The sequence below is a fragment of the Paroedura picta genome, chromosome 10, assembly GCF_049243985.1.
Source record: "Paroedura picta isolate Pp20150507F chromosome 10, Ppicta_v3.0, whole genome shotgun sequence".
Classification (NCBI taxonomy): domain Eukaryota; kingdom Metazoa; phylum Chordata; class Lepidosauria; order Squamata; family Gekkonidae; genus Paroedura; species Paroedura picta.
Genome location: NC_135378.1, coordinates 86575933 through 86601670, shown reverse-complemented (window position 1 = coordinate 86601670; position 25738 = coordinate 86575933). Strand labels below are relative to the sequence as shown.

At 49.3% G+C, this 25738-nt stretch overlaps 3 protein-coding genes across 6 annotated transcripts in view; 1 reads left to right on the top strand and 2 right to left on the bottom strand.

Moving 5' to 3' along the window:
* LOC143819541 (uncharacterized) overlaps positions 1–25738 on the top strand; it is a 39245-nt gene that overhangs the window by 2722 nt on the left and 10785 nt on the right. The window contains exon 1 of one of the 3 annotated variants that reach the window (XM_077301294.1): positions 17413–17505. The exons of 1 other annotated variant lie outside the window; for it this stretch is intronic. The gene's annotated coding sequence lies outside the window, so the exon portion shown is untranslated. Of the gene's footprint in view, positions 1–17412; positions 17506–24020; positions 24122–25738 lie in introns of those variants that run through there. One more of the 3 variants, XM_077301295.1, reaches the window with a different exon arrangement.
* LOC143819544 (C-type lectin domain family 4 member F-like) lies at positions 216–10629 on the bottom strand. 2 transcript variants are annotated; one of them, XM_077301301.1, is made up of 6 exons: positions 10564–10629; positions 5111–5242; positions 4843–4902; positions 3651–3808; positions 1734–1900; positions 216–523 (listed from the first exon to the last, which is right to left on the bottom strand). In XM_077301301.1, exons 1-6 carry the CDS (start codon positions 10598–10600, stop codon positions 310–312), a joined length of 768 nt encoding a protein of 255 aa, XP_077157416.1. In that variant the 5' UTR covers positions 10601–10629; the 3' UTR covers positions 216–309. The 2 variants fall into 2 exon arrangements, with proteins under 2 accessions (XP_077157416.1, XP_077157415.1); XM_077301300.1 differs by lacking the exon at positions 10564–10629 and having other exon boundaries at positions 5111–5337.
* LOC143819546 (C-type lectin domain family 4 member F-like) lies at positions 11605–24088 on the bottom strand. The gene is made up of 7 exons (XM_077301302.1): positions 23935–24088; positions 21501–21620; positions 18085–18189; positions 17831–17929; positions 16462–16613; positions 15029–15141; positions 11605–13515 (listed from the first exon to the last, which is right to left on the bottom strand). Exons 1-7 carry the CDS (start codon positions 23978–23980, stop codon positions 13365–13367), a joined length of 786 nt encoding a protein of 261 aa, XP_077157417.1. The 5' UTR covers positions 23981–24088; the 3' UTR covers positions 11605–13364.

The following is a 25738-nucleotide window of genomic DNA, read 5'->3' as shown; positions in this document are numbered from 1 at the left end:
CCGCTCTGCTCCTTGGACCTCTGCAGACCTCAAGCACAGGGTTCCAGGTTGTCTGTCCCTTCCCTAAAAACTTCCCCGTTTCCCCCCTCCCTCCCCTTTATAAACATGCCTCCTAGTTGGTGTGTGGGCATGGGTATGCTCACTTAGGGTGCTTAGAGTAGGGTTTTTTTTTACAGTTTTATTTTTATTTTGTATACAACAAAGCTATCTGAATATGTTGAAAATCTCTTGCTCTCTTTCTTCATAATTTTACTGTGGGGTACCCCTGCCAAGACTCCACCTTGGTATACGTAGGCCTAAAGTCTCGCATTATCCCTTTATGAAATCCGGTTGAAGCTCATTTTCCCATCTCTGGATCGAGTTCTGCTCTGTGCAGAGATCCATTCTACAGATCCATGGGTGAGCAGACTGGCAACTGTCTTCAATCCAGTCCTCCTGATCACCTCTGATAACAAAGCAGCTTTGTTCAGGCTCTTCTGCTCCATTCGTGGGTGGGTCCCCAGATTGCTCCTGTTTGAAGACACTGGAGAGAAACGGGTGGGAAATTTTCATAGAATCCTAGCGTTGGAAGGGACCTCGTGGGTCATCTAGTCCAACCCCCTGCACTATGCAGGACACTCACATCCCAATCGCTCATCTACTGTCACCTGCCACCCCCTTGAGCCTTTTGATGAGACACCCGAAATGCTTGCTGCTGCAGTTGCTCATCCTGTGCAGGTTTGTGCTGAGCAGGGGTGGGCAAGCTCCAAATGTCCCCAGCATGCTGGCAGGGACTCACAGTAATTGTGGTCCACGGACATCTGAAGGGCCATGTAGAGCAAAACGATCACCCCCCAAGGAAAACGGGAGCATCTTGGCAACAGGGACTCAGACCTGCCTTCCCCCCTCCCATAGGAGCTGTTAGGATTTGAGCGGGATCCCCACTACGATAGCCTTGAGTGACGTGGTGCCTGCCAGCACTTTTCCCGGTGCCCACCAAGAATTTACAGAAAGTAGGTGGGGCTTTACCCAGCAATGTTTCTGATTGGAAAATGGAATTGGCCTTTTTTTAAAAGGTGGCTTTGCAGTTCGTTTCTCTTTGCATTTTGGGTCTATTGGACTCAAAACAATTTCAGGAGTCCCAAAAAGTCCCAGATCCCAATACTGGTAAAGTATTCAGATCAGGGATTTTTTGGAAATTCTGAATGTTGGGGGGGCCCCAAAAGAGCTAAGGGGTGGGGCAGAACCACCAGCAAAGCTGCAAAAAACAGCTGAGAGGTGGGAACAGCTAGGGTTTGCCTGGAGACAACCCCCCTCTCCCCCCCCAAAAACCCCACCTTGGACTTCCATGGTGGTCACTCAGCCAAGCACTAACCAGGGATGGCCCTGCTTTAGTAGCCAAGATCTGGCAAAACCAGGCTAGCCTGCAAGAGGTGAGCAGAGGTGGTCGGCCCCGGCATGCCTCAGACTTCCTTGGGGATCTTCCATCCAAGGACTAACCAGGGACGATTCCGCTTCGATTCTGTGTTTTGGAAAGACGGGACTAGGCTGAGCCGGAGGCAGGGTGTTATTCCCGGCTGGTTGGCATCCTTATCCGCCATCTTCCTCTGTGTCAGTCTGTTACCTCTTTGGAAGGAGCCTCGACAGCAGAGTCACATTTGGGCCATGGCTGAGAGTGGCATTTCCCACCCGGCATCTCTCCTGGAACACGGAAAGCATTTGGGTGGCCGTTCCAGACCCCAAGCTTTGCCTACCTGCTCTGGTGGGCTTTTTGTATGCCTGTCTCCCAAGGAAATTGGTTGTCTTCCTGTAATAATGGGTCCTCTTGTGTGCTTACAGGCGGGGGAAGTAAGTCGTTTCCGCTTGAGCCCCTGCGTTCAATCCAGAAAGTCTTGTTCTGGGCCTTCTCAAAAATATATTCCTGTAAATCAATAAATGGGAACGAAGCAACATCACACGCCACTCCTAAGCAGCCTTACTCCATAGTGATGCAGACAGATGCTATTGTGGGGCAGAGTGGCCAGCCCCAGTTTCGAAAAGGCCTGGAGATTGGAGGGTGGAGCCTGAGGAGGGTGGGGCTTAGGAGGAGGCGGGATCTCAGTAGGATGCCCGGCAGTCCACCTTCCGAAGCTGCCCTTTGGAACAAATATTTTTAATGAAAAACTAAATGCTTTAGGCTAGTCTGGAGACCAGCTGTGGTTCAAGGAAATCTGTAGTCTGTTCCCCTGCAAGGGGGACAGTTCCTTGATGGGGCCTGCTGGGCCACCCTCCCCTCCACTGCGGGGTCATCTCCATCCTAGGTGTCCCCAGCACGCATGTGTGGGTCTACCTGCACCCTAGCCCTCCCTCAACCCAGCTGGCTGGTCCCCAGGGTGTGAAAGCCCCCCAGCCTTTCCTCCTTGCCCCCCTGGAAGCCCCTTTATGTAAAGTGAGTGGCTCCACCCCCTTGACTCCCAGTAGGCCCTCTTTCAGTCCCTTCTCCCAGCTGTGTCTCCTGCAGCCCAGCAGGGAGGGCGGGAAGGGATGAGCCCGTGCTTGGCTCTTGTGGTGCCTTATATGTTTAGGGTAATGCTGGTCACCACTTTGGGGGTCAGGAAGGAAGTTTCCTCCAAGCCCGATTGGGTCACCCAGCAAAGAAGGGCAGGGGGGAAGGCAGTGCTCTTTGAATTGACCACGGAGCTTCGGAGACGGCTCAAATTTGCTGTATGAAATCACCACCTGCTTTACTTAAAATCAGGCCAACAACAAATAGCATTTGATTTACAACAGGAGTGTAAAGCATTTCAAAGTACGATGGCCACCCACCCGTCTTGGTCGGCTTCCCCTGGTAAGAGGAGAGTCACAGCTGACTGGGAGAGTCCAGGGTCTCAAGGCCAGACACAGCTCACCCAGATTTCCCCCCTAACAATACTGAGCTTCGGGGCTACATTAGGGGACAAGGCCGAGTTAAGAGCCAATGACTCTTTAAATTGGATAGATTATAAATATGCCTTGTGCTGAGACAGACTCTGGATTGCTTCTTGGCCCCGTCTCTGGGTGCAAGCACAATGGATCTTCAGACGCAAAATCTGAAGTAACAACCAATCTCCTGACTTGAAATCACAACTGATCTCCAGACTCGAAATATGAAATTGCCACTGATCTCCAGACCAGGGGCTGCGTGGTGAACTCCGTGGCATCATAGCACACCGAGGCCCTTTCCCTCTCCGGAGTCCACCCCCAAATTTGCAGGAGCTTCCCAGCCCAGAGTCAGCCGCCCAGTCCCCGGCTTCAGCTCTCGGGATCAGGGTTCTTGCCCCAAATAGCTGCCAGTTCCCCTGAAATCTTGGCCCTGGAGATGAGGCGGACAGAAGTTTAGAGTGCAGAAGGAGGGCTTGAAACCTTGACCCTGAGCCAAGGAAGCTAAAATATTCTGGGTGAAGATGTTACTTGCAATTAATGATAATTAAGCAGACTACCTTTCCCTTGGAGATTTTAATTGCATTGGTGGGTGGAGAAATTCAGGAAAAATACCCTGCCCTGCTCTGGAACAGATTCAGGGCCATGCACACTGTGTGAACAAGTCAAATGCCGAAACCAAACTGGCAGGGCTCTACCTCTCGGGTTACAGCCCGTCCCTAGTTCACGCTGAGGTCCACATCTTTGGTGAAGTGAGCTTTGGGAAGGCTCACCTTATCTTCGTAGGTGACAGAATACAGGTGTGCCTCGTGGAGCTTGCAGTCCTCCTTTGCCTCCCACCAGGTTTTACGCTCTTCGGAAAAGAAGTACAGGCTCCCCTTGTGGACAGTCCAGCCATCAACGAGCAATGCTATAAGTTCCCATTCTGAAGCTAAAATCAAGAAAAATCCTCTGGCTGCAGGAAAGAGACAACCTTCTCAACGATGAAAGGCTTTTAAGGGTTTTTTTGGGGTGGGGGTGGGGGAGATTACTAAGGAGGGTTGGTGCTGACCTGGATTGCCCAGGCAAGCCCAGAATTCCCAGATCTCGGAAGCTAAGCAGGGCCGGCCCTGGGTAAGCCTGGAAGCGAGACCACCAAGCAAGGCCAAGGGGGCTCTGCAGAGGCAGGCCCTGGTGAACCGTCTCTGATTGTCTCTTGCCCTGGAAAACCTACAAGGTTAGTCCTCTGGGAGTTGAGGGCACGTACCACCATCGAGAAGGGACATGGTGGGAGAACGTGAGATTGTCCCCTCTTTCAGGAACGCTAGAATAGCTTTCCTTAACTTTTTAACTGTTCAGAAGCCCCTGGAATTTTCTTCAGGCTTCGAGAAACCTCGGAAGTGTTGTGATTGTGGTGCTTCACAGCTGTGGACACGCCCACTCAGGGCTCCTACCCTTCTCACCCCCTCCAGGCCCACGATTGGCCATTTGTTTTGGGGGGGCAGGTCAACATGACCATGTATGATCACATCACCAGATAAATGTTCAACAAGTGCTTAAAGTATCCGAAAAAATGAGCTGCTTTTAGGAACTGCTAACTGAGATGGACCTGTGTGAAGCAGAAGGAGACATTAAGGAATGGTTCTGGATCCTATGAATGTAGTGGCCAGCGAGGTCCTCTGGACGGCCAACAGCAGGGGAGAAAAGCTGAGGCCTCCCCGTTGCCTCCTGGCTCTGGGATTCGGAGGTTGACTGCCTCTGAATGTGAAGGTGTCCTTTACTTCGCCAGTAGCAAAACTGTCTTCTCCCTTTGAGACTGCCCACTCAGATGCAGGAGTCATTTGCGCCAAAATCTGTCTGTGGGCAGAGCGCCCCCCCTCCTGTTCTCCTGACCACAAAGCCCACCGACTGGCCTGGAGATCGAGAGTAAAGACCCCTTGCCCTGGCCAGACGGTGCCCGGTCTGGGAGGATGGTTTCCCACTTACTGTTCGATTCCTTCCAGCTCACAGAACGGTCATCGCATCTTTCTCGCCCTTTCTGGACATCTGCAGGTGACAAAAGAAGAACAGAAGAATGGTTAGACCATCAGGACTCTCTCTCTCGCGTCTCTCTTTACCAAGTTGTTTCAGTTCTCAATTGAGTGATATATTCTTTAAGCCTCCGGTGCTCGGCCCTCCCTTTGCATATTTAAACTCCACCCACGTCGGATTCCCAGAAGGGAACGGCTGGGCCCATGAGAGCTGCTGTACTTACACAGGATGACCACAGTAACCAACAATGCTGCCAGCAGAGCCACCAGGAGAGCCAGGAAGGGGACCACGGGGCTGAGCCGCTTGGGAGATGGAGGAGGGCCAACGGGGCGGGCCTCTTGCCTGGGATACATTTCTGGAAACAGGGGACAAGAAATCCCGTTAGAACTGGGTGCCCCCCCCCCCAGCAGAGTTGCCAACGTCATGTAGAGAGATTTCTCTCCTTGAGAACATGGCTGCTCTGGAGGGTGGCCTCTATTAGTGTTTAGTGTTTAGTTAGTTAAATTAGTTAAAGTGTTTAGGCACATCTAGAGATGGCTGTAGCCAAAGGATAGTGTCTGGGTGGCAGGTTAACATGGATAGAAAGGTTGTCGAGAGGCATTTAGCTGCACTGGATGAGTTCAAATCCCCTGGTCCAGATGAAATGCACCCGAGAGTACTCAAAGAACTTTCCAGAGAACTTGCACAGCCCTTGTCCATCATCTTCGGAACCTCTTTAAGGACTGGAGATGTCCCGGAGGACTGGAAAAGAGCAAACGTTATTCCGATCTTCAAAAAAGGGAGGGAGGAAGACCCGGGAAGCTACAGACCAGTGAGTCTGACCTCCGTTGTGGGGAAGATAATGGAACAGATATTAAAGGGAGTGATCTGCAAACATCTGGTGGATAATTTGGTGATCCAAGGAAGTCAGCATGGATTTGTCTCCAACAGGTCCTGCCAGACCAACCTAGTTTCCTTTTTTGACCAAGTAACAGGTTTGCTGGATCGAGGAAATTCGGTTGATGTAATTTACTTGGATTTTAGTAAAGCTTTTGACAAGGTTCCCCATGATGTTCTGATGGATAAGTTGAAGGACTGCAATCTGGATTTTCAGATAGTTAGGTGGATAGGGAATTGGTTAGAGAACCGCACTCAAAGAGTTGTTGTCAATGGTGTTTCATCAGACTGGAGAGAGGTGAGTAGCGGGGTACCTCAGGGCTCGGTGCTCGGCCCGGTACTTTTTAACATATTTATTAATGATCTAGATGAGGGGGTGGAGGGACTACTCATCAAGTTTGCAGATGACACCAAATTGGGAGGACTGGCAAATACTCCGGAAGATAGAGACAGAGTTCAACGAGATCTGAACACAATGGAAAAATGGGCAAATGAGAACAAGATGCAATTTAATAAAGATAAGTGTAAAGTTCTGCATCTGGGTCAGAAAAATGAAAAGCATGCCTACTGGATGGGGGATACGCTTCTAGGTAGCACTGTGTGTGAACGAGACCTTGGGGTACTTGTGGATTGTAAACTAAACATGAGCAGGCAGTGTGATGCAGCGGTAAAAAAGGCAAATGCCATTTTGGGCTGTATCAACAGAGGCATCACATCAAAATCACAAGATGTCATAGTCCCATTGTATACGGCACTGGTCAGACCACACCTGGAGTACTGTGTGCAGTTCTGGAGGCCTCACTTCAAGAAGGACATCGATAAAATTGAAAGGGTACAGAGGAGAGCGACGAAGATGATCTGGGGCCAAGGGACCAAGCCCTATGAAGATAGGTTGAGGGACTTGGGAATGTTCAGCCTGGAGAAAAGGAGGTTGAGAGGGGACATGATAGCCCTCTTTAAGTATTTGAAAGGTTGTCACTTGGAGGAGGGCAGGATGCTGTTTCTGCTGGCTGCAGAGGAAAGGACACGCAGTAATGGGTTTAAACTTCAAGTACAACGATATAGGCTAGATATCAGGAAAAAGTTTTTCACAGTCAGAGTAGTTCAGCAGTGGAATAGGCTGCCTAAGGAGGTGGTGAGCGCCCCCTCACTGGAAGTCTTCAAGCAAAGGTTGGATACACACTTTTCTTGGATGCTTTAGGATGCTTAGGGCTAATCCTGCGTTGAGCAGGGGGTTGGACTAGATGGCCTGTATGGCCCCTTCCAACTCTATGATTCTATGATTCTATGATTCTATGGCAAAAACCCAGGAATGGCCAAACTGTGGCTCTCCAGATGTCCGTCTGGCAGGGGCTCATGGTAATTGTAGTCCATGGACATCTGGAGAGCCATAGTTTGGCCGTTCCTGCAATATACTTCCTCGGGAGGTGGTGGGTTCTCCATCTTTGGAAATTTCTAAACAGAGGCTGGATGGCCATCTGAAGGAGAGGCTGATTCTGGGAAGGTTCAAGGGGGTGGCAGGTGACAGTGGATGAGCGAGAGGGTTGTGAGTGTCCTGCATAGTGCAGGGGGTTGGACTAGATGACCCTCGATGTCCCTTCCCACTCTATGACTCTACTCTGCTGAAGTCTCTCCCCAAACTTCACCGTCAAATCTCACCTTGGAGTCGGCTCCCCTACCAAAGAAGGCTGGGGGGTAAAGGTTGCCAAATCCAGGTGGGGAAATTCCTGGATATTTGGGGGTGCAGCCCAGGGAGGACCAGGCCCTCCATGGGGTCCCATGCCATAGCAGTCTCTCCTGAGGGAAGTGTTGCCTGGAGATCAGTTGTATTCCTGGGTGACCCCCAGGTCTCACCTGGAGGCTGGCAACCCTAGGCTGGGCGGTGGACCCTTCAAATGCTGTTTTGCAATCATCTCTGAATCGCCTGAGGCTCCCTGTCTTCTCCTCCCCGCCCAGAACACTCCAGCTGGTTTCTGTGCATCACTTTGCTATTTTAAGCCATGTTCAGAAGAGGAGATTGCGAGATTCTTCGTAGGGCCCCATCCGCTCCTGGGCGAAACAGGATGCCGGAGGAGATGTCTAATCAAGAGGGCCTCTTCTGATTTTGTTGTTTTTTGTCTTTACTTGGTAAATACGCCAAACCCCATTTTGAATTTGGCCACAGGCAGAACTTTCTCCCTTGGTTGTTCCAGCTTTGGAGAGTGCATGAGTGAGAGGGTTGGGAGTGTCCTGCATAGTGCAGGGGTTGGACTAGATGACCCAGGGGGTCCCTTCCAACTCTGTGATTCTAAATTCCGTCTAAACCTCCAGAAGAAGTTCCTGACAGACAGAGCGGTTTCTCAGGGGAACAGGCTTCCTCGGGAGGTGGTGGGTTCTCCATCTTTGGAGTTGTTTAAACAGAGGCTGGAGAGCCATCTGATGGAGAGGCTGATTCTGGGAAGGCTCAAGGGGGTGGCAGGTGACAGTGGATGAGCAAGAGGGTTGTGAGTGTCCTGCATAGTGCAGGGGTTGGACTAGATGACCCAGGGGTCCCTTCCAACTCTGTGATTCTAGGATTCTCCAGGCTGAAATCTCCCAGGGCCCTCAGCCTTCCCTCACAGGGCTTGTTCTGCTGGCCCCAGAGCACCCTAGTTACTCTCCTCTGTATCCTCTCAATTTTGTCCACATCCTTTTAAAAGTGAAGCCTCTAGAACTGCACACAGAACTCCAGTTGAGGTCTGACCAATGCGGTATACCGTGGGACTGTGGCTTCTTGTGATTCTGGTGTGATGGCTTTGTTGATACAGCCCAAGACTGCCTTGGTCTTCTTTAACGCCACATCACACTGCTCATGTTTACCTTACAGTCCACACCCTGCTACATATAAGTATATCTCCCATCCAGTAATATTATTATTATTAAATAAATTAAATTTCTATACCACCCTCCCCAAAACAGTTCATGCAGGCTTCTCATTTTTGTGACCCAGATGTAGAACTCTACATTTCTCCTTCTTGAATTGCATCTTGTTCTCAGTTGCCCACTTTTCCAGCATATTCAGATCTTGTTGAACTCTGTCTCTATCTTCTGGGGTGTTTGCTACTCCTCCCAGTTTGGTGTCACCTGGAAATTTAATGAGGACTCCCTCTACTCCCTCATCCAGATCACTGAAAAGTGTTGAAAGCTACCAGACCCAGGACCGAGCCCTGTGGCATCCCGCAGCTCATATCCATCCAATCTGAAGAAAGGTGTTTCACATCACCTGTAGCTACCTGAGCCAGCGTGGTGTCATGGTTAAGTGTGGCAGCCACTAATCTGGAGAGCTAGGTTTGATTCCCCACTCCCCTTCTATGTGCAGCCAGCTGGGTGATCTTGGGCCTGACAGAGTTCTCTTAGATCTGTTCTCACCGAACAATTCTCTCAGAGCTCTCTCAGTCCCTCCTACCGCACAGGGCGCCTATTGTGGGGGGAGGATGGGTAGGCAATTGTAAGCCGCTTGGAGACTCCTTCTGGTAGAGAAAAGCAGCATATAAGAACCAACTTCTTCAGTAATCTCAGGGCTCTCTCAGCCTCACCCACCTCACAGGGTGTCTGTTGTGGGGAGAGGAAGGGTAAGCAGTTGTAAGCCACTTGGAGACTCCTGGTAGAGAAAAGCAGCATATAAGAATGAAAGAAGTAATATGAGGTGCTGCAGTGTGGTGTCTACGGTTGCCATCTCCAGGTCGTGGAATTCCCAGAGATTTGGGAGTGCATCCTGGAGAGGGAGGGCTTTGTGGAACAGAGGACCTCCGTGGGGTGGGGTGGGGGGTCCAGTCTCCAGGTAGATCTCAAACAATAGTATAAAATGCTTCCAAAAATGTAAAATAGTCATTTATAAAGTATCATCAAGGCAAACTGAATAACCAAACAATACTGTAAATGTGTGTGCATTAATACAACAGCTCAGCAAGTCTCATAAAAATAAATAGTTGAGGCAAGAGAAGAAGAAGAGTTGGTTCTTATATGCCGCTTTTCCCTACCCGAAGGAGGCTCAAAGTGGCTTACAGTCGCCTTCCCATTCCTCTCCCCACAACAGACACCCTGTGAGGTGGGTGAGGCTGAGAGAGCCCTGATATCACTGCTCGGTCAGAACAGCTTTATCATTGCCGTGGCGAGCCCAAGGTCACCCAGCTGGCTGCATGTGGGGGAGCGCAGAATCGAACCCGGCATGCCAGATTAGAAGTCCGCACTCCTAACCACGACACCAAACTGGCTCTCCTACACCTAAGAGTTCAACAGGCGAGTTCCAACTGAAGGCCAAATACGGATCCGGTGGTCTCCCGGATCTACAGTAGACCCCACAGGAATAATATGACTGTATCAAGTTCCTCATGGGAACAAATAACGACTGAGAAGAATTCTCCAGGCAGAGGTGGGGCTAGTCAGAGTCCTGAAGAGTCCACTTGTTTGGGGACTTCGCAGCCAGGCAGGGGTTGATCTGCGGCAGCAGTCAACAGAGGAGCATGAGGTTCGCTAACGTCCCCCACTTTCTACCCAGGAAAGCTTGAGGAAGCTCCTGGGGCCATCTCTGATCCCTGGGGAATTTTTCTTCCCCCGGATACTAAGCTGCCTGTGCTGCAAGACAAGAGGGCTTCAGCCGCCATCCTCCTGAACTCTTTAATCTCTTTTTGAGCTGTATTTATTTTATAAGAGCTGTATCTATTTGGACTAGATGGCCTGTATGGCCCCTTCCAACTCTATGATTCTATGATAAAAAAGAAGAAAGAAACCCTCCGATTTGTAGACTGGAAATTATATATATTGATGATATAGTGATCTTACCCATCTGTATATTCTCATAGTTTTTCTGGTTCCCCATTCTTTGTCAATAATTTGCGCACAGTCGGTTCACAGATGTGGTGGGTCTTGGGTCCTTTGCTCCCTCCAGATATAACGTGTGAGATCACATGACACCCCCTATCAGAGCAAGATCGTGCAGATTTTCCCCATATCAACCCCTGGAACTGCAGAATTTGTGGTCAGCAACACCCTGATTGTACACTGGTTTTGATGAGTCACGCCCATTTTTTTCTGGCCTGATAAATCTTGGGCTTGTACTATGTACAGGTCCGCAGATTTTTAACTCTAGCAGAAGGACAACTGAGAGGCAAATTGCAGAAGGGCCTAACTTCTCTGTCTTATCTAATTGTGTTCTTGCTGTCCCCTCCAGAGTCTTCTTCTCTCATGGGAATTGTAGTCCATGGACATCTGGAGGGCCACAGTTTGACCACCCCTGCATTAGACCATCCGGACTCTCTCTCTTGTCTCACTTTACAGTTTCAATTCTCAATAAAGCAATAATAAAACCGCATACATAGTTCCATCCCATCCCAATTCTGAAATTATACCCACCCCCTATGGCCTATAGTTCTTTCTCCCACCCTCAACCCAACGCCTGATGGAAGAGCTCCATTTGGCAGGCCCTGACAGCTCTTCTGGGAGCTCCTTCCACCAGGCAGGGGCCAGAACCGAAAAGGCCCTGGCCCTGGTTGAGGCCTGGGATACCTCACGCGACCTAATTGGTGGAACAAGCTTGTCAGAGCCTACTGAGTTATGAAGGGCCTGCAAAACAGACCTCTTCCACCAAACCTATGGCTGAGGCCAGTAAAATATCAAAATCTCAATATCTACTTGGCCTCCCTCCTGTTTTGTTCTCAATCCATAGGCAGAACCTTCAGAATGATTTTAGAATTGTTTCAAATTGGGATTTTAATGTATTGTGGATTATATGTTGTTCATCACCCTGAGCCGCGAGGGGGGGCATATAAACAACAATCAAACAAACAAACAAAGTCTGCTCTAGCAGAGAGGGCGATTCATAAATTTAAAGAAATAAAAAGTTATCTTTATTTAAAACATTTATTAACTATATTTCTTTTGGGAACTCAAAGCAGGGTAGAAACCGTAAAACACAATGCAATACATAACACCACTAATATAAACAATATTTAAATAGGGTTAGATAGGGTTGGCAGACCCTCCAGGCAGAGTCGAGGGGTCTCCTGTTGGCAGGCCCCACCTCTGCTACTGATCAGCTGGCTGGCAGGGGGCAACGTATCTCAAAAAAGAGGGAGATCTATCCAGCATGTCTATTTCACTGCCCATGTGATCTGGAAGTGACATCACAAGGACCAGGACATCAGGGTGAAGCTCTGGTATTTGGGGGGGAAACCCTGTGGTAGAATCCAAATTTACCATCGAGGTTTTGCCCAAATACCAGAGTGTTGCCTCAACATCCCTGATGTGATGACATCACTTCCAGGTGCACATGGTCAGTGACATGGATACATCACTGCACACCCTTGTTGCTTCTGGAAAGTCCCTCCCCATTCCCCGCCAGGTCCTCCTGGCAACCCTAGGAATAGAAGGCGTCGCCATGCCCCACTTTTTTTGAAAGAAGGACCACAAAGCCTTCTGGACCAGGGAAATTGGTGGAAAGAAGAACAAGCCTTGTTGTGGGAGGAGCAAGCACAGTTTCTGCAGACAAATGCCTTTTTCTTCTACTGTCCTAAAATCTGTACACCGTGCCAACAAGCATGTAGCGCTGGGTCTGTCTGCTAGATCAGCCTTTTTCAACCTTTTGACTTTTCAACCTTGTGATGTCTCGTCAGAGAAGTGGGCCTGGAAGGATGATGTAGGACCAGCTAATCAATCAATCAATCAATCACAATTTCTCCATTGTGGAAAAAGAGACCAGGGCTGAATCTGCACGGAGCTTTTATTCCAATTCCAGGTCGACTCAGTCCCTGTTGTCTCCACTGAAAGCGATTTCCATTTTGATTTTGTCCAATTTAAATTTTCCCTCTGCAACAAGCAGGAGGGGACATGATAGCCCTCTTTAAGTATTTGAAAGGTTGTCACTTGGAGGAGGGCAGGATGCTGTTTCTGTTGGCTGCAGAGGAGAGGACACGCAGTAATGGGTTTAAACTTCAAGTACAACGATATAGGCTAGATATCAGGAAAAAATTCTCACAGTCAGAGTAGTTCAGCAGTGGAATAGGCTGCCTAAGGAGGTGGTGAGCTCCCCCTCACTGGCAGTCTTCAAGCAAAGGTTGGATACACACTTTTCTTGGATGCTTTAGGATGCTTTGGGCTGATCCTGGGTTGAGCAGGGGGTTGGACTAGATGGCCTGTATGGTCCCTTCCAACTCTATGATTCTTTGATTCTATGATTGATCCGGAGTGACCCTACCTTTTCCCTGCAATATCCTAGAGTGAAATAACCCTCAATATTGAAAAATCGGCATGAGAAAGCATGCAGATCTCTACTTGCTGCTGAGCCTCTGTTGTAGGAAAGCCCTGATTGGCCAAGGCTTCCGTTCAAAGGCTTCTGTGTTCCCAGGCTGCAAGATTGCCTTAGAGGGGAAGCGCTGACTTGTCTTGGCAAAAGTTCCAGAAGCCCTAACTTCTCTTGGTAGAGATTTGCCTCTTGATTTTTTTCCTCTTTTTCTTTAAAAAATTTAGCAATCTGAGGGGAAATTATTTTGGGGATTGGCCAGTGTCTGTGTCCTGTTGGGAGTTTCTGGCCAGTCATGTTCAACTGGTTGATTTGGTGGGTTCATCACGCAAGGCAGTCCTTCTGCTCAAGAGAAGACCTTCTTGCAGATCCATCTAATTTTCGTTCCACAACTGTTGTCATTCCACGAGAGCACCTTATTTTTGCCAAAATGCACGCAGTCTTCTCGCCTCTCTGGTGTTTGATCCCAGTTATCGGGTTGTCTCTCGTCCCAGAAACTGCAGAGATTTGGGGGTAGGAGAGAGATGACATTTTTGTGAGGTAAATGGACAAAAGAATCCCCTCCATGGAAACCGGCATCCCTTTGCCAGCAAGAATGGCAGACTCTCATCTGGAGACCCAGGTTTGATTCCCCACCCCTCTTCCACAGGCAGTCAGCTGGGTGACTTTGGGCCAGTCACTGTTCTCTTAGAGCTCTCTCAGCCCCACCTACCTCACAGGGTGTCTATTGGTGGAGAATGGAAGGGAAAGGTGTTTGTAAACTGCTTTAGGACTCCTTTGGGTAGTGAAAAGTGGGGTATAAAACACTCCAGCTCTTCTCTCCTTCTTTCCATATTGGTCCTGTTATGGATCAGTAATTTAAAAACCACTGGCTACAGTTCCAGTCTAAGATCTGGGAGAGCCAGGTTCGAATCCCCACTCATCCATGGAAAGCTTGCAGGGTCACCTTGGGTCTATTGCATGCGCTCCCCCCTAGCCTACCTCAAAGAGCTGTTGTGGGGATAAAATGGAGGAGACAAAAACTGTTTTGGGTCCCCAGGGGGGAAGAACAGCCGGGTATAAGTGAAGTCAACATAAATAAAAAGAGATCTAGCCAGGGGAAAGCAGATCATGGGAGGGGCAGAGGCTCTGAATGGGAGAGGTGCTGTTTTGCTTACTTGTAAAAGGGTTTGGGATGGGGTGGTGCTTTTAGGGGTGATACACTGTTATTCAAAAATACACAATAAATAAATAAATAGAGAACTGGTATGAAAAATGAAAAAACCGAGACAGCTTTCTTTCTTTCTTTCTTTCTTTCTTTCTTTCTTTCTTTCTTTCTTTCTTTCTTTCTTTCTTTCTTTCTCTTTCTCTCTTTCTTTCTCTTTCTTTCTTTCTTTCTTTCTTTCTTTCTTTCTTTCTTTCTTTCTTTCTTTCTTTCTTTCTTTCTTTCTTTCTTTCTTTCTTTCTTTCTTTCTTTCTATTTATTGATTTATTGTGTGGCCTGTGGGCAGAGTAGCCAGGGGATCTGGGGATTGTCCGGCAGCCGGGCAAGGGATGTGCAGAAGTGGCTGGTCATTGCCTGCCTCTGGGTCCTCCTGACCCTGGGTGTTCCTTGGAGGGACTCCATCCAGATGCTTGGAAGGTCTCCCATCCAAATACTGGCCCGGGTGTAACATTCAAGCCTCCACCTTGTCCAAGGGCTTCCTGTCGTCCCTTCAGGGTGTTTCCCAGGGGGAGAAAATGCTAATTCCCAAAAGGCCGTAGAATACAAAGAACACCGTGGATTTCTTGTGAACAACCAGAAGCCCCAAATCGAAATCCAAACAGCACAAATTTATTAATCTTTATTTTCTTATTTAATGCATGATTTCGAATTTTCAACTTATCTGATGTCACCTCCGGGTTTCCCAAGCAGTGATGTCATGTTGCCGGGGTCGATGCCCACTCATGTTCCCACCCACCCCTGCACTCCTACAGGTTGCCCCGCCCTGCCCTGGTGATAACGCCCCCTTGCCCCACCCCAGATTCTACCTCATTCGGGGGCTGTATTTTGTGCCGTCAGTCCAAGTCCAGTTGCCTTCTTCCCTTTGATCAGTGAGCCCAATCCAAAAGGAAAGACCATTGCTCTCTCTGACAAGGAAGTCCTGCAAGATATAAATGGCATTGAAAAATATTTAATGGGGGGGGGGGGGGCGGGAGCCAGCATCCACATCATGCACAAACAATACAACATAATAAATATCTGCAGATGCAAATATCTAAAGTATATTTTAAATTCCTAAATGCTAGGAATGCATCCCCAGGGTTTGTTTGTTTGTTTATTTATTTATTTAGCTTTATATACCGCCCTCCCCAAAGGCTCAGGACTACTATTCACTCTGGACTACCAGAAACAGAATACTTTCCAAATTATTGTGGAAGGTTTTATTCATTGTAGCTGGCCCATAACTCTCCGAATGCCCTCTGCTGATTTGCCTGGTCCCTTCTTTGCGGGAATTTTGCAGAGAAGGAAATCCACACTGTTTCACTTAGCCCTTCATAATTACTTCTCAGCATTTATTTTCTGTTGGACCCGATCTATCCTTCACTATTCTTTAATTGCTTACTTTGGGCTGAACTGCCAACTAGTATCACTTCTGGTCAGCAACAAAACCTCTAATACATCTCATGGCATATAATTGTTTGCCCTGAACTGGATGGCCGGGCTAAGCAGATCTCCGCCGGCGTGGGGTCGTGGTTAAGAGCGATGGCTTCTAATCTGGCCAGCCAGGTTCGATTCCCCACTCCTCCGCATGCAGCCAGCTGGGTGACCTTGGGCTAATCACAGTCCTGATACTGCTGTTCTCACAGAGCAGTCTCTGTCAGGGCTCTCTCAGGTGCCTGATGTGGGGAGAGGAAGGGAAGGTGACTGGAAGCCGCTTGGAGACTTCTTTGGGCAGTGAAAATTGGGGTATAAAATTGGGGTATAAAAACCAAATCTTCCTCTTCTTCGAAGCTCCCCTGGCACCTGCTTTGGACAGTGGCAGTTGGACCAGGTGGGGGCTTCCTTGAGTCTGGGGGGAAGCATTGAAAGACCCCGCCAAGCACCTGGTCCTCAGGGTCAGCTGTTTGGTGGGAGTCATTCTCCCCCCTCCAACCCTCCTCCTCCCGCCTTCAGAGGGGTCTGCCAAAGCTCCCCCCCACCTTACTACAGCTGGTTGCTCCCACCCCCCCTTTCTGAGCCCGTTGTATGCCCCTCCCCCCATGGGTTTTATTACTGATCACATAATTTATATTCTATTTCGGAAGGCTCCACTTTGAAGTGCCATGAAAGGCAGGTTGTACATCTTGTGCGGCAGTCCTAAGCCGGATAGCGGAAGACTGGTGCTCAGCCATAGGGGGCCAAGGAAATGCTCCTGGCCCGGCCAAGAGGCTCCTGCATTTGGCTCTCGCCCCTAGAACAGCTGTAATTTTGAGAGGCTTACCATCTCTTCCCTGGAGGTGACAGAGGTGAGGTGAGCTTCGTGGGACCTGCAGGCCTCCTCTGCTTCCTGCCAAGGCTTATCCTCTCGGGAAAAGGAGTAGAAACTCCCGTTGTAAAGCCTCCAGCCGGCAGAGACCAATCCCAGTAGGGTCCCTGCGAGAACAAGAGAGAATTCAGAGTCGCAGAGAGCACAAGTGGACCATGAAAGGGGTCAACGGATCACAGAATGTCCCCCGAATGAAGAGAGGCTAACAGGTCTGGGTCTTCTTAACTTTTTCACCATTGAGAACCCCCCAATACAGGTTTTGCAAAACCCCAGAAGTGGTGTGATCATGCAGAATATGGTTGGGAAGCAGAGCTGTGCACAGGCCCACCCGGGACAGGTTGTGAGGATAACATGGAAAGAGGACACTGGAGTAGGTGGACCTGTGGCTTGACCCACAACAGGTCTCCTCCTTCTCCTTTTCCTTCTCCTTCTCCTCCTTCTCCTTTTCCTTCTCCTCCTCCTCCTTCTCCTTCTCTTTCTCCTTCCTTCTCCTTCCTTCTCCTCCACCTCCTCCTTCTCCTTCTCCTCCTTCTCCTTTTCCTCCTCCTCCTTCTCCTCCTCCTCCTCCTTCTCCTTCTCCCTCCTTCTCCTTTTCCTTCTCCTTCTCCTTCCTTCTCCTTCCTTCTCCTCCACCTCCTCCTCCTCTTTCTTTCTCCTTCTCCTTCTCCTTCTCCTTCTCCTTCTCCTCCTCCTCCTCCTCCTCCTCCTCCTCCTCCTCCTCCTCCTTTTACATTGTTAACAGTGAAAGTGTGGACACATCTACAGAGCCACACAGAGAGAAAACAGATGTGTCTGCAAATGGGGGACCATCCAGGTTTTCAGAAATATGAGTTGAAACTTGAGACCAGCACAGGAAACAAAGGAAGCAGCTGGCTTGCCTCTATTGCCTGGGGGAGTTGGAGGGTGGGAAGAAGCTGAGGATGAGACAACTTACTAGCAGCAGGACCTTGCATAGAGGCTGACATCTCTTCTACCCAGCAAGCAGCAGGAAGAGGACAGGTAACCCCCATGATTGGTCCTAATTGGGACAGTGCTCTCTCCCTATTGGTGGCACACCCCCAGGGAGGGCCAATCAGGTAGAGAGTGAGTTGTCTGCATGCAACTTGAGCTTTATTGTGTTTAATGATTAGTGATTAGTGATCAGGGGGAAGCCTCGGCCTCTCTACCATTCTTGGCCTTGCGGAGGAACTGGTTGACCCCTGTGTGAGACACGATGCTGGACTAAATGGGCCCTCACTGGCTTGATCTAGAAGGGCTCTTCTCAAATGTGGGATAGGAATGGAAAGGGAATGAGCAGAAACAATTACCAAAGTAGAATACTTACTGTAACGCTCTCGTAGAGATGTCTGTGCTGCTATAGCATGCTCCAAACAGGCCTGGATCTCAGAGAAACCTGCGCTTGCATTCTGCGACCGATGCAAACCTGAAAGATGGCATTTCATGACAGGTCAAGCTCTGGAGCTGGGCGAAGGGGAAGGGGAGAAGGCAGGTAGCATTTTCTCCGTCTTCTCTTTTGCTAAAAATATCATGATTGGCTTCTGGACATGGGCCAGTCCCGGATGGTCATTTCCCACTTACTCTCAGATTTCCCCAGCAAGGCATAGGTGTTGCACAGATGAAGGCTGATGTTGTATTTCTGAGCTAGTCCTTCTAGTTCCTGACGCTTCCTCTCTTTCTGGAAAACTGCAGGTCACACAAGAGCAGGATTAGCCTCCAAAGAATAATAGCAGTGCAGGTAAAGCTTACAGTCTATGCCAAAGAAACCAGGAAACTTAAATGCTTAATACTCCCAAGTTCATTGTGGTTCTGTGGTTTATTTTGTGGATCAGTGAGGAACATCTCTACCTCATGTTCAGCTTTTCCGCATTCTTTCACTTTCTGTTAAGTGCTTGTTTCTTTGGGAATTTCCCCCCCCCTTCCATACCTGCTTTTCTCCCCCTAGTGGTCGATTCAACACAAAACAGGCGTATTTCAAGCTTTTCTCTCTGCAATTCAAATTTGCAGAGGGATTAACGGGAAACAAACCTGTGATATGTCAAATCAACCATTAGGGACAGGAAAACATTTGCAGAACAGGAAGCATCACCACCCCGAAGAAACAGGAACTTAACGCATCGGTTGAGAATGCAGAAAAATTCTCTGTTCTCATTGTGGCACTTTCAGGGAATACAAACGGCCCATTCAAACAATAGTGATTTCTTTGATAGTCCTCTGCATTTAGAGTTGTCAGCTTTGGGTTGGACATTCTTGGTGGAACTTGGTGGAACTTGGAAAGGGTGGGGTTGGGAAAGACCCCAGTGGGGTATAATGCCATAGTTCATGCCATGAAGAAGAAGAAGAAGAAGAGCTGGTTTTAATATGCCGCTTTTCTCTACCAGGAGCCTCAAAGTGGCTTCCAATTGCCCTCCTTTCCTTTCTCCCCAACAGACACCTTGTGAAGTAGGTGAGGCTGAGAGAGCTCTGTCAGGACTGCTCTGTGAGAACAGCTCTATCAGGGCTGTGCAGAGTCCAGGGTCCCCAGCGGGCTGCCTGTGGAGGAGCGTGGAATCAAACCCGGCTCTCCAGATTAGAAGTCGCCACTCCTGACCACGACACCAGCAGCCACTTTCTCAAGAGAAACTGATCCGTGTAGCCTGGAAACCAGTTTTGCTTTTTCAGCTCTCCAAGCTCCAGCTGGCCAACCCTACCTGCATCCCCTGGCTTCTGTCTCAGGCCCACCTGTCCTCCACCGGGACTTTTGATGTTTTTTGGGAATTCCCCCCTGGCCCTGGTTCAGGTCAGGCTCACATGGTGGAGGGAAAAGGGGGCTGACGCTTTCCTAAACGTGCCTGAAACTGCCCCGGAAACCTTTTGTTTGTCCCGTTGGCTTAATCAATTTGTCCTGATGGCCGCCTGTAAGTTTCCTAGAGGGCGAAACGGCTACTCATTTGGGCCAAGGAGGCTGGGAAAATAATATGGGAAAGCCTCAGCCCTTTCTCCCCACAGGCGTCACGTGGGAATTTAGTTCCCGGCAGGTGATTCCCAGGGGACGTCTCACCCAAGGTCCATGTGGCAGACAGGAGGAGTGGCCCACAAGTGACCTGGCCCCCCGGGCTCTTCCCGAGGGATTCTGTCCCATCCATTCTGGCCCAATACTGCTTCAGCATACCCTCTCATTTCTGCATGCATTTTTGTGCCTCTCCTTCTTTGGTCCCCTCCCCCCTACTGTAGTTTTCCCCTGTTTCTTTTGAGATGACTTTCGCCCTGCTCTTCTTGTGCAAACCGATTTTGAGTCAGCTGTTTCCTCGCTCATCACGTTTCTGCTGGCGTCCCTTGTCCGGCCTGCCCTCCCCTCTCCGCGGCCTCCGGCCTGCTTGCCGATGACTGGGCTGCTGTTATCAGCAAACCACTCCTGTTTCCTGCCCCATCCCACACTGAAGAAGAGGGCTTTTGTTTTCGTCTTGCTCTCAAGGCTCTACACCAGGGGTAGTCAAACTGCGGCCCTCCAGATGTCCATGGACTACAATTCCCAGGAGCCCCTGCCAGTGAATGGGAATTATAGTCCATGGGCATCTGGAGGGCCGCAGTTTGACTATCCCTGCTCTACACTATTACACGGGTTATGTTGGGGGCTGGGGATTTGGGGGGCGAGTCTTGCCAGGTGGGTCCCTCGAGGGCCCCTCTGGCTTTTGAAGGCACTTTGAGAAGTCTCAGACCATTAGAGGGGGATCGGGGGTCAACGGCACCCTTGTCTCTCTCCCATGAGGGCAACAAGGTGCTTTCTAGTCATCCCTGGCTTCCACCCTTGCTCTCCTCCCGGGCCAGTCCCCACCCCCCAAGGTGGAACCATCTTGGACTCAACAGTTCTTGCTCCTTGGGAACTGGACTGACACAACTGGTGCCCCCTCCATCCACTGGGACATCAACCCTCTGGCCCCGACTCCCTCCACCCCCCCTCCCAATGCAGAGTTCGAGGGGACAGCTTTAAACGGGGTTCTCTTCCTGACATCTCCTCCCTAGCTCCGGCCAGCTTGGTGTCATGATTAAGAGCGGCAGCCTCTGATCGGGAGAACCTCCACCTGCAGCCCGCTGGGTGACCTGGAGCCAGTCACAGTCCCGTTAGAGCTATTCCTGCAGAGCAGTTCTCTCCAAGCTCTCTCAGCCGCACCTACCTCACAGAGTGTCTGTTGTGGGGAAAGGAAAGGGAAGGTAACTGCAAGCTCCTTGGAGACTGCTTTAGGTAGTAAAAAGTGGGGCACCAGAAAACCAGCTCATCATCTTCCTCTTTCTTCAGGGTTTTGCTCTTTCTTACTTAAGATTTATTATAGGGTCCAAATTGGATGAGGAAAGATTGAGGGAGCTTGGTCTGTTTAGCCCGGAGAGGAGACGATTAAGAGGTGATACGATAACCATCTTGAAGTGTTGTCATTTAGAAGATGGAGGAGAGTTGTTCTCTCTTGCCCCAGGGGGTCGGACCAGAACCAGTAGGTTGAAATTAATTCAAAAGACATTTCAGCACAACATCCGGAAGAAGTTCCTGACAGTTAAAACAGTGCCTCAGTGGGACAGGCTTCCTCAGGAGGTGGCGGGTTCTCTTTCTCTGGAAGTTTGTAAGCAGAGGCTGGATAGCTGACTAACAGAAATGCTGATTTTATGAATTTAGGCAGATTGTGAGCGGGTGGGCAGATGGGCATCATGTGGGCATGGATTTGGGTCACTGAGGTGGACCGGTAGTTGTGAATTTCCATCCACTCTGCAGGGGGTTGATGACCCTGGAGGTCCTTCCAACTCTATGATTCTACGCATGGGGAAAAAAAAACAATTTCTATGGGGAACACAATCAACAGTCATAAGAGTGCAGAAAAGCCCAAAATTCAAGTCACTGCAGGAAGTTCCTCCAGACAAAGATCAGAGGGGGAAGTGGAGGTCATGCCTCGCCTTCAGCACCAGGGACAGGGGGGGAAACAGGATTTGGGTAGGGACAGGCACATGTTCACTGGTGGAGCTTTACTTACACAGGGCGGTTACTGCAGTGAGCAAAACAGCCAGGAGTAGAACCAGGATGGTCAAGAGGGTGACGGTGCAGTTGGTTCTCCTGGAGGGTCGAGGAAAAGCTGGTTCCTTTAAAGTTATTCCTTGAAGCAGAAGAGGACAAGGCACATCAGGGTCCCCTTCCCCGCCTTCCGGGGGGGGGGGGCATCAGAGAGCATCACAGCTTTGGGTTACCAACCTCCAGGTAGGGCCTGGACATGTCCAGAAATGATCTCCACAGAGATCAGGTCCCTTGGAGAAAGAGGCTGGACTCTGATGGCAGTATAGCCTGTCATATATCTATGACAGTATAACTTACTGCGGTCCCGCCCCTCCACAGACCCCCCTCCCCAGGTGACTTCGCCCAAATCCTCAGGAGTTCTTTAACCTGGAGCTGGCTACCCTACCAGTGCTTGAGACAAGAGGTGGAGTGGCTAGCATGCTAAGAGCCAGCGTAGAGCCGTAGTTAAGAACGGCGGCTTCTAATCCGGAGAACAGGGCTTGATTCACCACTCCTCGTCCTCCACATGCAGCCAGTGGGCTGATCTTGGGCCAGTCACAGCTCTTTCAGAGCTCTCTCAGCCCCACCTACCTCCCAGGGTGTGTGCTGTGGGGACAGGACGGGAAAGGTGACTGACTGTACGTCGCTTTGAGACTCTTTTGGGTAGAGAAAAGCGAGTAGCCCGCTCAGAGCCTTCAGGGTAAGGCAAGCTGAAAGTCTGAAAATGAGCGAAGATACAAACTCATCTCCAGATGCCGTAGATGTGTTCCCCTGGAGGCCACAATTGCTCTGGGAGGGGGGGTGGCATCGTGCCCCACTGAGGTCACCCCAATGCCCAAACTCAACCCTCCTTAGACTTCACCCCTAAATCTTCAGGAATAACAATAACAACAACAATTATTATAATAATAATTATTATTTAAACTTATCAACTGTCACTTTCGAGCTAGCCAGCTCACGGCAGTTCACAACAAAGTAATAAAATCATAGTAAGACCATGAACACAATCAATAAAAACCCGACCCCCCCCCTCCCCAGTCACCCCCTTGGACTCCACCAAACTGACCCGGCTCCAGCCTCAATTAAGCAGTAATGCTGGGGGTCCCTGGCCTGCAAAAAGTGCCTCTGGCCTCAGCCAGAGCCCCGGCCTTTCCGCCCTGGCTCCCCCATGGCGGAATGAGTTCCCAGAATGAATGTTCCGCAGAGCCTGCCAAGTGACACTCTCCCGCCAGCCAGACCAAACCACGTGGGCCTCCCCTCTCGAGAACAAAACCCCACCTCTGGACACAGGGAGAATTCGCAGGGAAACGGAGCGTATTTATTATTTTACCATTTTAACTGTATTTTCAACTGAATTCTAACATGTTATAAACTGCCCCAAGCCTGTTTGCAGAGGGTAGGTGAGGTCTATACATTTAATAATGCATAAATATGGACTGCAAGGCGAACAAACCGGTCAGTCCTAGAGGAGATCAGCCCTGCCTGCTCCTTAGAAGGTCAGATCCTGAAGATGAAACTCAAATACTTTGGCCCCCTCATGAGAAGGAAGGACTCCCTGGAGAAGAGCCTAATGCTGGGAGCGATTGAGGGCAAAAGAAGAAGGGGGCGACAGAGAACGAGGCGGCTGGATGGAGTCACTGAAGCAGTCGGTGCGAGCTTAAATGGACTCCTGGGAATGATAGAGGACAGGAAGGCCTGGAGGATCACTGTCCATGGGGTCGCAATGGGTCGGACACAACTTCGCTCCTAACAACAACAACAAAATATGGAGTTGGCAGCCCAACTGAGTAGTCGAAGTGACAGGGGCTCTCGCAAACAGCAACCCACTGGGAATCAGCCCAGATAATTCACTGTCCATTCCTCCCCTGAGCAGCAGCTGGTTGAGAAACTAAGGTTGCCAACATCCAGATGTGGCCTGGAGACCTCCTGAAATGACAACTGACCTTCAGGCAACAGAGATCTATGGGTCTGGAGAAAAACCCATTGGGAGACCTTGGGCTAGTCACACTCCTTCAGCCTACCCTACCTTCCAGGATCGGTGTGGGGATAAAATAGAGGAGAGAACGAGGTTAATACATCTATTAACGTATTGATCCTCTCCCAAATCTTCCTGAACTTCTGGGAGATTTCGATACCCACAACAGACATTTTATGACAGCACTGTTGCTGTTTTAACCTGTCACTATTTATTCAAAATTCATTTTAAATTCAATTTTATCTGTTGTCATTGTGTATTTTATAATTTTTGTACATCGCCCTGAGCCAGCTTGCTGGGAGGGCTGTCTAAGAATCTAATAAACGAAACTAAACCACTTTGGGCTCCCACTGGGTATAAACAAATGAATCAATGAAATAAATAACGAATGTTTGGGGCAAGACATGAAAAAGGAGAGCTGAGCATTCTTCTGTCATCTTACCCTTATGCTGAGCCCTCTGCAGATTCTCATAGATGTTCTCATCCATCCTTCGCTCTGCTCTGTCGTCTCTGCTTCTCCCTCAATAGAAGCCTCTGAATTCCGCTGAAAATACGGAGGAAGTGACATCTTCTTGATGCAATCCTACTGTGGAGGCATTCTTTCTGAAACAGCAGATGGCCAACAATTTGTGAGTTTTTGTGGTTAAGAACATCCTGATGAAGCATTTGAGATCAGTTTTTATTGCCTGCTTGTGGGTCTTCTGGAGAACCTGCTGAAGTGAGTGCCCAGCTGTTCTGAGACGCAGACTTGATGTTGAATGTTTATGAAGATTTCTTCTGGTCTGATCCGGCAGGGTCTTATCAGAGGAAGGCCCCAGCCTCTATGCCATGTTGTTGGCCCTACAGAGGAACTGGTTGGCCACTGTTTGAGATGGAGTCGGTCCTTGAGCAGCTAGAGCAGATGGCTGTGATTACCAAGAGTCAGCATGGCTTCCAAAAGAAAAAGTCACTTATCCCCTTTTTTGGAGAAAGTTACTATCTTGTTGAATCAGGAAAATGCTGTGGACATAATTTATCACGATTTCAGTAAAGCTTTTGATAAAGCTCTACATGATATTCTTGTTGACAAGTTGGTAAAATTTGGTATGGATCCTATTACTGTTAGGTGGATTAATAACTGGTTGACAGATCGCTCCCAAAGGGTGCTTATATATCTTCTTGGAGAGGAGTGACGAGTGGAGTGCCTCAGGGATCTGTCTTGGGCCCTGGATTGTTCAACATATTCATAAATGATTTGGATGAAGGAATAGAGGGAATGCTTATTAAATTTGCAGATGATACTTAACTGGGAGGGGTAGCAAACACAAGAGAAGACAGAATCAGAATACAGGACGATCTTGATAGGCTGAAAAAATGAGCTAAAATGAATTTTGTTGTTAGGTGCAAAGTCGTGTCTGGCCCATTGCGACCCCATGGACAATGATCCTCCAGGCCTTCCTGTCCTCTACCATTCCCCGGAGTCCATTTAAGTTTGCACCTATTGCTTCAGTGACTCCATCCAGCCACCTCATTCTCTGTCGTCCCCTTCTTCTTTTGCCCTTGATCGCTCCCAGCATTAGGCTCTTCTCCAGGGAGTCCTTCCTTAAATGAATTTAAGTAGTGATAGATGTAAAGTTCGGTGTTTAGGAAGGAAAAATCAAATGCATCATTCTAGGATGTGGGAGACTTCCCTTGGCAGCAAAAAGGATCTTAGTAGACCATACACTGAACATGAATCAGTAGCGTGACTCAGTAGCTAAAAAGGCAAATGGGATTATGGGCTGTATCAAAAGTATAGTGTCCAGATCACACAAGGTGATTTTTGCACCCGTACCAAAAATGGCAGCTTGTGTCCCACCTCTCTCCCCAGGACCTAGTCAGGGCGATCCATGGGGACAAGGAATAAGTAACCAACTTCAGTCTCCTCCTCATATGGGGGAATCAGACCTCCAGCTGTCCCCAACTTGGGCACCCAGGGCAGAGTGTAGTCAGGGTTGGGAGTCAGCTGCCAGCGAGATTAAAATGGCTACAACCGGCCCCTGGGATTGTGCAATGAGATATTTTTAATTGGATTGCCTTAAAAAATGGCCACTGTGTATTTTTTCAGTTTTCTTGGCTTTTCGGTATCTTCCTGTGAAGTGAATAAAACTATTCTCTGATTGATAATCCTTCTCCTCTCTTCGTTCTCTCTCTACCGTTTGGAGGTTGATCAAGCCAATTACCCGAAACTCTGTACAGATCAACCTTGAAGGCCCACCTTCTGCCAT